Consider the following 14,082-nt stretch of genomic DNA (forward strand, 5'->3'; position numbering starts at 1 on the left):
ACTTTTGGGAGCTCAGCTCCGGGGTGGGGGTGGGGTGGGGGGGTAGGGTGAGGGGGCTGATCCCGAAAGTAGCCGTTTGCGAAAGAGGCGCTGCCTCCCTCCGCCGCCAGGAGGCAGCGCTGCACCGTAGCGGCTCCAAGTAGGCCAGGGCAAGAAGTTATCAGCCGAGGGTGGGGTTTGGGGGACGGGGAAGAGGGCTCGGGTAGAGTTTCTTGGAGACCCAAAGCGGAGATCAAAGGAGCTCGCCTGGATTTCTTTTATCTCTAGGTTGGACATGCTGCCTTTTGGAGACAAAACGAGGTACTTTCGAGCTGAGGATTTTGCTCGCGCGACTTCAACTATTTTTAGGAAGGGAGTCAGGTTTCAGTGCAGAATAGTTTTCGTTAGAAAGAAAGCGGGTTAAGGCGGCGCAAAGAGAGCAACGCTCCTGGGTGGCTTGGCGGGGAGAGGTCAGCGCGGCAAACCAAAATAAAGTCCTCCGGCCGTAGCGAAGCCCATTTTCTGATCGCCTCCGGACTTGTCTCTAGGCTCCCCCTCTCTCCAGCGGCTGCCACCATCTGCTCCTGCCCCCTTGGCTTTCCCGACCACTTCATGGAGATGGATGGGGTTTGAATGAGTTTGACGCCAATGTGCCTCTCCATCTGAGATGGTGTAAGACGAGAGGTTCCCATTAATTATTGACTCGCAGGTTGCACGGGTCACTTGCCTTCCCGAAGCCCATCTGCGGCTAACGAAGTCTTTACCCTTTTCCCATGCTTTGAAAAGGAAAACAAAATCGAAGCAAGTTGTATGGCCTCTTCTCTCTCTAAGAGGGATATCAAACAAAAACCCAGAATGGAACAAAACCTGTCATAGGTATCACACTTATCCTACAGCACTTTACTTATTTAGGAACCTGTCCTCTTGTATATAATTTGGGGTTTCTCCCAACCCAAATTTGGGGTTTCTCCCAGCCCATAGCATTTAAAATATATTGAAGGGAAATATAACAGATACAGTGGGAGTTACTGTCCCATAGGATTTGGTATTGGAGAGAGGGGTAATTAAACTGAGCAAGAGGAAAAGGATGAAAATACTTGAAACCAGCCTTGCAAAATGCTGGTGTTTTGTGGTAAGAATGTCATATATATGCTTTTAAAAATACATTAATCGAAACTGAGTAGCATGCCATCTAAAAATTAATAATTCGTGACAAGCTAGAATGTAGACATGCATTTCTTTGTCATTGCTGCATGTTCCAGAGCCTTAGTTTCATGCACAATAGTACATATTATAAATGATAACATTTGCAAGCTATAACCACAAACATGAAAAGGCATTTTGTTTGGATGTGATGTCAGTTAAATATGAAGTGCACCCTATTATAAGTATATATGCTGTCTATACATATCTTTTGATGCCTACAGTGTTGCTATATCCCAAAGAATATTATGTAGTTTATGTGGCAATGGCTATTATTAGTATATGCATAATAGCTAGGGTAGCAAAGTTTGATTGGTATATTAATTGATGAAATGTTAGCTCATTAATGAGGAATATTTTTTAATCATTGAATTTCATGGACACACTTGTCATATTTAATTAGGTTATTACAGCTGTATGGAATGAATATTAAATACTATAGATATCTTTTCTTCTAAAAATAGGCACATTTTCACAGTTCTTCCAGTATATGCAATAATGGCAATAAGGTAATGTAATAAATTCATCTAATCTATGGATTGCCTAAAAGATAACTTGAACTGAAAAATGTTTATTATTAGCTGTAATTATACCACTTTGGTGTACCTTATACTGTTATACAACAGAATCAAGTGTCAAATTTTGTATTTGTGCTAGTATTTTTTAACATGTACAAGCAGCAGTGTATATAAGCCATTCTTTTAAAAATGTATTTATTGGTGACAATCAGAGAAGTTCCATTTATACCAGTTTTGAGAAATATCAGTGTTTCAAATAAATAACTTCACATATCAGTTATACTGTATGTATTACTCCTTGAATACAAATCCTTTAATATCATTTACTGTCATGTGAAAGTGTGTGGATAACAATCTTATGTTTGTAATTTTATTGTGTTCCATACCAGTTTCCAGTATAAGAATCTAAAAGCAGTCTGAGCAAATAGATACACCTATGTATACTTGGAATTAGGTTGATTTCTTTTTAAAGTTAGGATCATAAATATATAATTTTTAAGGCCATAAATCATTATATGTTTTTAAGAAAGATTTGTAATGGGGTGGAGGTTACACAAAACACAATGCCATATATGTGATAGGCCTCAGTTTTTACTCTCTGGACTGTTTGAAATTAGGCTGAAACTGTACTTTGTGCATTCAGCAAGGTCTTGCTTGTTTGTTTTTAAGAGGAGAGTAAGTTTGATGGAAATCAAAACTTTAACTCTCATTTTGCAAATTTATACCTGTTGAAACAGGGAAAAATATCATTGATCTGCCTAAGAGTTCAAAGGAATGCTAAATTTCATTTTGTATCTGAAATAAAAAGAAGAGGGAAAGAGTGTAGTTCAGTGCTGCTTTATTCTGTTACAGCTTTAAGATTTAGTTTTTGGCTGTTATGATAATCCACATGGTCATACTTAGTTTTCACAAAGCTTTATTTTTATAAGGGAGAGTTGGGATTGCATTGATATCGGAGTTGTACTAAAGTTCAGATTATATAAATATACTGTACATGGCACTTTTCAGAGGTACACATTCAAAAGAGATTGTGTATGTGCAGTACTGTAAATATAAAAAGCTGTGATCAGATGATTATTGGGATTTAGGCTCTCAAAATAAATTCGTGAATGACAATATTCAGCATTAATGTACTTAAAACCTAGAAGGAATTATGCCCCACTTTTTCAAAAGTATTCAGAATGCTTTGATAAAAGTTTGTATCCTGAAATCTTTAAAGGGAAATATTCCTAAAATACCACTTTTCTTTTGTAAAACTTTGAAAGAAATAATATCTGATTCAGAATTCAATCTCTTTTTAATAAGAAAATGAGTAATTCCTTATCTTAGTACTGGAGAATTAAAGATTAAGAACATTTAGTACTGAAGATGTCAAGTTAGAAACTTTAGTGATAATAAGTAATTATGCAACATCCTAATTTTACCATTTTTTTTAACAATATGCTAGTACAAAGAGATTTTAAAATACAGCATATGTATGCAATAAGGTTTGGAATTCTGAGAGTATCAAGTAGTTGGTTAAGAAACCAGTTACCCAGGGGATAGTGATGCTATTTTAAGGGGTTATTTAAAGTTTAAGTGTTTTGTAACTTAAATGTTATAACGTTTTCAAGGGGTGAGTTGCAGGGTGTTAGTATTAGGAGAAAGACACATTTGCAGAATGAAAGATTTGTACAAACTATGTGTTACTTTGTGAATTTGTATGATGTTTAATGTACATATATATAATTTTACATTCAGCGGGAATAATCTTCATGATGGAAAAGAAATTTTCCAGCCAAATGTAGCATCTGTGCAGCTCATCATTCGTGACTTCTGTCTAATATGCAAAAGATCGAACGTGTCTATATGCAAAAGATCTCTATCAGTTTTATATGCCTTCCAAATAATAATATTTGACAATGGTTTCTATGCTCACATGCTTTTTTCACACGTGACAAACAGGTGGAAAAATTCCTGCAATTTTGTCTAAGGAATTACTTCTGTTTGGGTATTGTGCATGTTCACTTCTTAGTTTGTTTCTAAAAAAAACCTATAAGGTTGAGACTGGTGTTTAAATAAACATGTGAAGTAGATTGGGCTAAAAGACTGTGACTTGGCCAGGGTACAACTGATAGATATTTGAATCCTATCGTTTCCACCATCTTTTGTGTAGGTTTGTCCACAGCAGTTTCTAAATGAAACAAGAGACTAAAAACTATTAGATAAAAAAGTGACTATTTTTAGTTCAGACTTGCAATAAGATTTGATTTGGCTGTATTCTTCCTTCTTCAATCCCCAAAGTTCTAATTAATCTGTTTAATGATCTCTAGCCAGCAAAAAACCCAAATTACAGCAGAATTGCTCTGTAGTATAATAACTGTTCCTCTTCCACTATAAATCTGGATTCAGAATAAATCTATAGAATGGTATATGTTTATTTTTTAAAAAAATCATCAGAAGATTTAAAGGTGGATCTAGATTGAGTAACACATTTATGCTAAGAGGGTCTATTGATGACACAAGAGAAGCAAATATGGTCCTGCTAACAAGTTTCACAGCAGATTCTTCCTTCTGCTTTGACAGTTGGACAAATGTTTCATAAGTTCTAATAAGCCACACTGAACGGATTTTTTAATTCCAGAAAAAAAAGGCTGGCCTGTGCCTGAAAGCTAGTTTCATAAATGCACATACATAAATGCTTGATTCTATTAATGTATATCTCTTGAGATTAGCTCATGCTGGCCTAGATCAATCTTTCCCAGCCTTGAGAGAGGGATCCTGGAAGCCAAATCCTTGTATTCAGCCCATAGGCCATGGATTGTCCACTCCTAAGGAACAGTGTTGAAATAAACTAGAGTTAAAATAAGAAAAAAAAAACTTTTCCAGCCTCAAGATTCATCATTCCCTCTCAGAATAACTTCTGTTTGGTAACTCTTAAGCTTTGTTTTACTTTTCTGATATTTTGAGCATGGGATCAGAAGGCAATAAAAATAGAAGAGTAAATAAATCTGCTTATTTTGTTTGCAGTCTTGACCTCTCTGTTTCTGTGGTTTTACTACGTTTGTCTCAATACTGACAATGAGAAATCCTTAATATTGCTAAACTACTATTCTTGCATTCTTCATAATTAGATCTTAAGCCGTATAAGCTAACTTGCTAGGTGGCCAAGAATAACAATTTAACACAAGGGCACCTTTTTGGTTCTTACTTTAACAAACATCATACTGTTTGCCTTAACTAAAAATAAAAGCTGGCAAGAAACAAAAATTGATAATTTTATACAAAAATAATTTAGTACGGACTGTAATTTGACTCTGGTTAATGTAATATCCATTGGGGCAACTGTCAATTTTTAATGTTGTCTTAAATTAAATAAAAGCTTCAGTTGCTTCCTTGTTTGAATGTTTTTGTGTATATTGTCAAACACAAATCACAGTGCAATGTGGCTGATGCCGTTTACCATGTCATGCTTTTGACTTCTTCCTGTTTCATCTGCAGAAGATAGGAAGAAAACAGACACAAAATAATCAAATTCTCTTTTGGTGAAGAGATTATATATTGGGCTTCTTAGGCTGTGATATTGGAATGCTAAGTATTTACAAAAATATGTCTGTTTGTAATACTTGTATAGCTAATCCTATGATATGTTATTTTAGTTATTTTATTTAGTTATTTTATTTTGTTATACTTAACAGAGAGAGTAAAATAATTTCAGATTAAATCTCTCTAGGTCTGAGCTGTTGTACATCAGTAAATACCCAGGAATATTGGTTCCAATACTTTCTGTGTACCAGGCTATGATCCCCTGAAGAAGTTTGTGCATGGTTTGGGAGATTATCTTGGACTTATAGCTAATGCTTAAACAGCAGGTGGAAGCTGTAGCCAGTGATAATCCTTCTTAAACCAAAATGTTCTGGTGTGAGTAACTCATGCTTTGATCACCACTTGGTTGGCTTACTGGAAATTGCTTTATGAAGGGCATCCACCTTTAGCAATGATTTCCAAGCTACAGCTGGTCAGTGGTGGGATTCAGCCAGTTCGCACCATTTCGGCAGAACCAGTAGCTAATTTTTTCTTTCCCAGGCCCAGAATAGACTTCCGGAAGCGGCATTCACACAGAGAACCAGTTGTTCACATATTTGAATCCCACCACTGCAGCTGGTCCGGAAGGTGGGAGCGGAACTGCTGATGGATCAATTCAATCATGGCAGGATTAATTCTATCATTAAGTCACTGTGCTGTTTATTAACAATTGGTAACAACCTATGAAGACTAAACAAATGAGTACCTGGTAACATCAAGCCCTATCTTGCCAGAATTGAGTCTGCATCTGGTGAGAACATCTCAGGAAGGTCCAAGAGTCTCTCTCTGCTATGAAGTGAGCAGGACACAATTAAAACAATAACTCTTTATCTCCATGTTATGGAATGTAAAGCTCTTTCATTTGTACAAGATTTTTCAAGAGAATTTTATTTCATTGAACTTTCAATACTAGGTAAGGTTTACTGGTGACCATCTTAGGAAAATGGACATCATTATTATTATTGTTTTGATCTTTTGATCTTTTTATGTTGTTGAGTTTATCATTGTAGCATACTGTAACTTGCTTGGAGGCTTTTTTATAGAGTGGACTATAAACCATGCAAAATAAATAATAAAATAAGAAGATAGCATAAAGTCTGAAGCAGATTTCAAAAACCATATTTAGTTTAAATTTAAACTAAATTTAAACCAACAACAAGAGAATACAGTAAAAGGCCCTTTTAAATCAGAAAGACTAAAAGGACTTTTTGAAGATCTTTACCTAGTAGTGAATTGAGCAAAGTGACCATTGCTATCCAGTATGCCATTAGTTCTAAACTTTTAATGTTTTGCTGCTGTTGGATTAAGAATAGAGTCTCTGTGTTAAAAGAAAAATCCAGTGTTACATTTGCTATGCACTAAGCAGATCTCCCAAATTTCAGTCAGATTTTGGTGTCCCTTATTACTAATTGTTAATAGGTACTGCCTAATTATAAGCAGTGGGTAGGATTCAGCCGGTTCGCACCACTTCGGTAGAACCAGTAGCTAATTTTTTGTTGCCAGGCCCAGAATGGACTTCTAGAAGCAGCATCCACACAGAGAACTGGTTGTTCACATATTTGAATCCCACTACTGATTATAAGCCTTGTTGCTATAAAGCTGGACTGAGCTATCATGAGAAAGGAATAGCATACTGGGAAAAATATTTTGTTTTTATTCCTAAAATCAATTTATTTAAAAATTAGAGTTAAAATGACATTTATATAAATGTCAACACTCTAGGGAGTGGAATATGTCAGCTTTTCCCACTGGAAAACATCTGGTTAAAGCTAGAATTCTCCATATTGATATAATGGAATAAACTCCACTGAACTCGGCAAGATATATTATGAGTAGGCATGTATTAGATTTCCTAGTGAAAAGACAGATTTTCTTTATTCTTTTGTTTTTGTAAAGTTTGTAATTATGTATGGGTTATGTTTAAGTCAGACTGATTTTTCTGGCTGTAAATTAACCATAGCTGGATAATACCAAGCAGAGAAAGTTGAAAGTATCAAGTTGATTAATACTTGGCTCAATTTTAAAAATAGTTTGTTATGTGAGGAAAAAACAGGAAAAATCCATATTAATCTAGTTTAGTTTGACGCATTACAAATTGGGAAGAGTATTAGGGGCTCTCCAGCCCCACTTGATTTTATTTTCCTAATTTCAGGGAGAATACATATACATATTCATAAACACAACATATTCTTTTTGTTATAATCGGTGAATAGTGTTTTTGGTACCATAATTACTGGCCTATATAGGTTCCTTCCCAAATATTAGAATTCTCTTCTAGCTTTCTCTCTGCATAGTCATACTGTATCAGTTGAGTATCTTCATATTTACAAAGACAAGGATCATGTTTGGTTATAGCATTTTATATTAGAAAGAGGAAAGCAGAGGATGATTTATTGTCTTATAAGAAGAAAAAAAACCCATCTCTGGTGAGCATCATATTCCTATCCACATTCATCCCTAAAATTTGGCACAAATGAACTAGAACTCAGCTCTAGAAAGCTTGGGCATCAGTACTACTCTCTGCCCCTAACAAACCATAATCTTTTAATTTCCATAGAAGTTTATATCTAACTATAATCTGCAAAGTTGGCAATCATTGGTACACCATCTGTAAAAAAAATAAAGCTCTGTACAATCAGACCTTGTAACATTACTGAATTCCAAGACCTGTACTTTGAGAAGAAGCAAATTCAATCCCATGAGAGCAATCAGTTGTACTTTATTCTGAAAATATGACAAATTCCGGAAATAGCTTTAGTATGTATGCTTAGCATACATATTAAAGCAAAAAGACATACATCTGTATGTAAACTATCATCTTTCCCTTCTGAATTCACATTCAAACCCTCTATCAGGCTTTTCCATAGAGCCATCACTAAGGGTTTTTTCTTGTATAATTCAGTGCTGTGACTCTTTTGAATTCATTTTTATAAAAAGATTTTTTAGCAAAATGTTGACGTGTGTACAGAAAAACTGTTCAGCCAAACTTTCTGTCCAGCATAATAACACCATTTCACGTCTCCTCCTTGTTTTCACTCTTGTCCAAGTGAAATCTAGTAGACCTGTGCAAAAGGACAAAGGTTCACTTTAACAAAGTGATTCAAGCCGTGGTGGTGATCTGATTCACTTTGCCATAGCAAAAAACCTACCATTTCATCTTAACAAATGTGGGTCTTTGCTGCACGAGAAGGCTGTTTTCTGCCTTCTTGTCCAATGCTGTCAGATTGGTTTGCTTTGGGATTACACAGCTTTCATTGAAGCTGCTTAGCTTGGACATACATAGTTTATGCCAAGGGTTCGAGACTGAGCATTTTCAGTGCAACCCTTTCTGAAAATACTTATGATAGTGCTGTGGGAGAAGGCATCTTTCAGTTTTCTACTACATCATTTCCCTGAAGAAGGTGTCAAGGTCTTTTCCCAGGGAACAAGCAGCATGAAAGGACTAGTGGCTGATTGACTAGGGCAGGTTGGGGGGAACCCAGAGGCATAAAAAGAACTGGAACTGACTTTTCTAACCAAACAAATGCAGAGGATTTATCATGGCCTGGGCTGGACCTGCCTGGCCTGGAAGATCCTTTAGTGAGCACTGCAGCAGAAGTCTAAAGGTACCATGAAGTAGTGAGAAATGAAACAAGATAATCATTCTGCTTCAGAGCTTTGTAGTGCCATACCATTTTGTATTCTATGTCACTTCTCAATCCTAATTTATTTGTGTTGATATTCTTACTAAACAATAACATCACAGTTTCCTAAGGACAAAAGGACTTACCTTATTTACGTTATTATTGTCTACAATGATTGACAATATTCCCCAAAGAAATATTTCCCTATCCTATAAAGAGACATCAAGACTAGAATCTGGAGGATTTTGGAATGAAAAGGTATCTAACCAATGAGCAATACAATATATGCATTACTTCATGGGCACTGAACATACTATATGAATATAACTTAATAGGCTCAATGACTAACTGAAAGAAGTACCAAATACTGAAATCCAGAGCTCCGAAAGTAGAACCTCAATATTTTTCCATGCAACTTGAATAAATAGATGTATGCTAAATAAATAAGTAAATAACTAGAATGTGAATAGTTGACTCTGGCAATACATCCCAATTTATAATATATATTATAGTAATATAGTTTGATGTAGGCTAGAAAGCAGAAGACCATGAGTTGTAGTCCCTCCTTAACCATGAAAGCCAGCAGGGTGAACTTGGCCTGGTCATTCTCTCTCTCGGCCCAATCCTCCTCACAAGGTTGTTGTTTTGGGGAAAATAGGAGAAAAAAGGAGTGTTGGATATGTTCATTACCTTGAGTTATTTGTAAAAATAATAAAGCCAGGATACAAATAAATAAATAAAATGAAAATAAATAAAAACATTTGGAAGGTTTTGCATTGAATCTTTAGTTTAGTGGGGGAGTAATTAAAGATAGGTCTGCTTTATATGTTGTCTATATTTTATGTCTAAAATCTATTATATTTCTCAATTTATCAGGAATAAGAAGGATATGTATATATGAGCATCTGAGATTAAATAGAAAAACGTAATCATTCAATTTGATGCAAAACAGTATCCTGTTTATGAAGCACACGTTTCTAAATTGGGTTGATAAATTGGTGCCCTCCAGTTCCTCTGTTAGCTAAAATAATGTTAAAAATGTAAAATACCTTGAGATTTTAAGTTTTCAGTGGTTATCTACAACATCTCATGGGATGCTAAAATCTTACAATGTTTTGATGACTGGTTTTTTTACCTAGGCCATTGCAAGATACCGCTGAGGGTGTCATATATATTGCTAGCTTATGTTATGCATTAAAGACAGTCTCTGAATTAGTTTTAAATAGAGAACATCCTGAGGCAAAGGAGGATATGGCTGTACAGATGTGCTTCTTTTCTCATAGTATTGACACTACTTCTGCAGCTTGTCTTCTTATTTATTGTATTCTTCTCTTATGCAGAGAGATGGTCAATGCATGGTTTTCTGAGAGAGTTCATACTATTCCAGTGTGCAAAGAAGGGACCAAACATCACAGTGAAGCTTGTGCTTGTTCCACACGGACTGAAAGCACTAATTCCACACCACCGACTCGGAAGATATCTGCTTCTGAATTTGATAGACCTCTTAGGCCCATTGTTATAAAAGATTCTGTTGGAACAGTGAGCTTCTTGTCAGGCACTGAAAAGAAGGAACAGATGCCTCTCCAATCTCGGACACTTGGAACCAATGCAGGGGATCAATGCTCAAGACTCTTAGAACTGGTGAAGGATATTTCTAGTCACCTGGATGTCACAGCCCTTTGTCATAAAATTTTCTTGCACATCAATGAACTCATAGCTGCCGATCGGTATTCCCTATTTCTGGTCTGTGAAGACAGTTCCAATGAGAAGTTTCTTATCAGCCGACTCTTTGATGTTGCAGAAGGTTCCACCTTAGAAGAAGCTTCAAACAACTGCATCCGTTTGGAATGGAACAAAGGAATTGTAGGTCACGTGGCAGCTTTTGGCCAACCTTTGAATATCAAGAATGCCTATGAGGTAAATAAAGGATGCTTGTATGGGGTGTATGTTTGTGAACATGTTTATCTAGAGAGGCTGCTTTTTAAATAGATTAGAGCAGGAAAAACACAAAACACACGTAAGGAAAGCTATACTGAATTGACCAAAAGCAGCTTAGTCCAGCATCATGTTTTTACAGTTGTCAGTGGGAAACAACATATAGGAAAGGGGAACAAAAGCATTCCTTTAGTTGCATTCCCTCAGCAACTGGTAATCACCAGTAGATTTTCACCAACATCAGAAGTATCCTTCCTTCTACAAACAACTGAAAGCTTATGTTTGATGCATCTAATAACTCCCTTTTAAGTTGTGTAAGTTTGTAATAATTTTATCATATCATTTATTTAAATATTTTTGAAAAGTCTTTATTGCAAATTATTCCTAAAGTGGATTACAAATGTCAGTTGTAACACAGATCATTTCTTCTCCAATGCTCTACAACATCTGCTATCAGCAACCAGCCACTATTGAAGTGATATATAACCTGACCTCATTATTACTGTATCAATATAACAATGGCTGGGTGACATTAGAAGGTGCTATAAATCAAGGTAAAGAAATGATCAAAGACTTAGCCCTCAGGTTTCTAATCTAAAACAAAGGGCACCTAAGGATAATGGATTGAAAAGAAGAAAAAGAAAGGGGGAAAATCCCAAAAGCTTAGGCACCACCAATTAATTATATTATTTTTCTTAACATCAAAAGCTCTAAGAATGGCTGTTAACTAGCTAACAATTCAGGAGAATTAAATGCAGATGGCCTCTAAGTAAAGCTAATCAAATAACAGTGCTTCTCTTTCTTTTGGTGTATAGCCTTAAGAACATAAGAATAGTATTGGGCAAGTAAATACGTTCAAGGAACCACAAGCAATGGAAGTAGTTCTATTTATTCAAGTCATGTTGTTCCCCAGTAGATGATATATCCAGAAGATACAGGAATTAAAACTAATAGGCATTGATAAAGTAATCATCTAATCTCTAAATGGGTCATTTAACCGATTTGCGTTAATCTTATTTCTTCTGAGTCTCCCTACATTTAGTTTCAGTGAGAAATTCCAAGTTCTAACATGGTGTGAGGTGAAGAAAAACATCTCCTGATCTGCATTTTTCATAACCTTTACTATTGTAGTTACCCTATAATGTTTCTGTTGTCCTTTTTAGCTAAGATCCCTATGGATTACATCCAATCATTTTGGCTGCCCTTTCTTATACTTTCCATCTTCCTCAGTCTCCTTCAGTTGAGGTTTGTTGGAACAAAATTCTTGATCTACTTTCTTGATACTACAGATTGTTTTGAATACTTCTGTAATTTATCTCTTCAATTTTTTTTCTAATCCATGCAGCTCCAATTTTCACAACATTTTCTCACTGATAAGTTGTTACAGTATGTTTTTTGTATGTTTTCCAGTTCTATAATAGCCAATTTAATGACAGTGACCTGAACTTATTTATTTATAAAACTATACTTATATATAAACTGTATTTATGTGTGCCTGCCTAATATAATTGTAGTCATCCTGTTATGCATTCTTTCTCTGATACTCCCCAGCATGAACTTAATGTTTTTGGCAGTAGGCATTGTAAGTGAACTGATTTACTAGAGGCCCAAATCTCTTTCCTTAACCCCTGTAAACATAAATTCATCCTAGCCCTGTTTATACTGAGCAAAACTTATCTCACATGCTTTGTGCTGGCCTTTCTTCTTATAATGATCTCACAGGATAGCACATCACTAAATCTTAGCCATTCTAGTTAAATACTATGTCCATTTGGAAGTAATGGGTCTCCGGCAGAGCAAGAAGTACAAACTTGAATTTAAATTCTTCTACTCAAGATGTTCTATTCCTTCTCTGCATGGTTTATAATTCACACTAGGCCTTACAGTAAAAAGGATTGGGAGACATACAATATATACTGTAGATGCAAATATAAAATTAACATAATCTCTGTTAATTTTATGTTTTTCTCCAGATAAAAATGGTGCTACAGTACTACATGACTGAGATAGTTAGCCAATGACCACCACATCACAAGTGTTCCTCTGCAGAACTTTTTAACATGAAAATAAATAAAGATTTTAATTTGTTAGGTCTATTTTATTGACAACTCCCACTGAAAGACCCTTTAAACTAAGTCTTGTAAACGAAACTACTTCGGACTTATGAAAATAAACCATCGAAACTTCTTATGTTTTGTAACTGTCTTCTTAAGAAACATTATACTTTAATTCTTCACTATTCTATAAAATTCGGTTTATGGCATTCAAGACTTTTGTTTAGGAAGCATGAGACAGAAAGGGACTAAATACATATGTTCTTATCCACAGGAAAAAAAAGATTGGATGTCCATTAGCCTTTAAATTGGGAACTTTTGTAAATTAATTATTAATCAGAATAAATGTTTAGATCTACAAAATTATCTGTGGTTCACAGCGTGGTAAATCTTGTAACTGTTTTGTTAATGAAAAATAAAGGTTAGAAATTAATAAAAGAAGCCATCAATTTTCCAGATTTTCAAGGGCCAAAGAAAGCATTCATACCAGCGTGTTTGAACTGGCTCAATTCAGATTCTCCCCAAGTGTCACATTATGAGCTCTAGAATCAATTTAAAGCAAGTTTTTAGGACTGTTTTCCCTCATTGGATTGTTTGAATATTTTTGGCTGTCAGTATATCTTTGTTATATTTAGTATTTTTTACTTTGCTTTTTTACTTTAATTTAAAATTAAAGACAGTTAACTATATATACAGCTCATATTTTATTTCATTTTATTTTTCTCTTTAATATTGACCAACTAAACAAGTAGGAGATTTAAGACCACATTGTCAAAAAAATAAGCTCTAACTGAGAATGGGAAATTAATAAAGTGGATGTCTGAAGTGGATGTATTACACAAGTCAGGTACAGTTATTCTTGCTTACTCCGCAGCGTTTTTTACTGACCACCTGAATAGGTTGTGTGAGCCACTGATGGACACAAATGGTCCCTGGATCTCAGTTTCGAACCTACCATTTGAAACATCTGCAGCTTAGTTTCCATTTATCAAGAGTACAGAGGAGAGATTCTTTTTTTTTTTTTTTCAATATAGAATTTTATTGTTTTTATCATAAAAGAAGAAATACATCACAAGTATTACACAATGATTTATCCCATCCCCCCACCCCCCGGACTTCCCAAACCAAACCTAGGCTAACATTCAACTACAAGTAAACAAATATTAATATCTCTAACTCCAAACTCTAAACTTAAACAATCCATCT

At 35.2% G+C, this 14,082-nt stretch overlaps 1 protein-coding gene across 2 annotated transcripts in view; it reads left to right on the top strand.

Moving 5' to 3' along the window:
• Window positions 1-14,082, top strand: part of PDE5A (phosphodiesterase 5A) — a 77,388-nt gene that overhangs the window by 1,593 nt on the left and 61,713 nt on the right. Inside the window, exons 1-2 of one of the 2 annotated variants that reach the window (XM_015818578.1) lie at window positions 202-300; window positions 10,228-10,804. In XM_015818578.1, the coding sequence (XP_015674064.1) occupies window positions 275-300; window positions 10,228-10,804 (603 nt within the window). In that variant the 5' untranslated portion in view covers window positions 202-274. Of the gene's footprint in view, window positions 1-201; window positions 301-10,227; window positions 10,805-14,082 lie in introns of those variants that run through there. The other variant, XM_015818577.1, reaches the window with a different exon arrangement.

This window comes from Protobothrops mucrosquamatus, unplaced genomic scaffold, assembly GCF_001527695.2.
Source record: "Protobothrops mucrosquamatus isolate PMUCROS unplaced genomic scaffold, P.Mucros_1.0 scaffold766, whole genome shotgun sequence".
NCBI lineage: Eukaryota > Metazoa > Chordata > Lepidosauria > Squamata > Viperidae > Protobothrops > Protobothrops mucrosquamatus.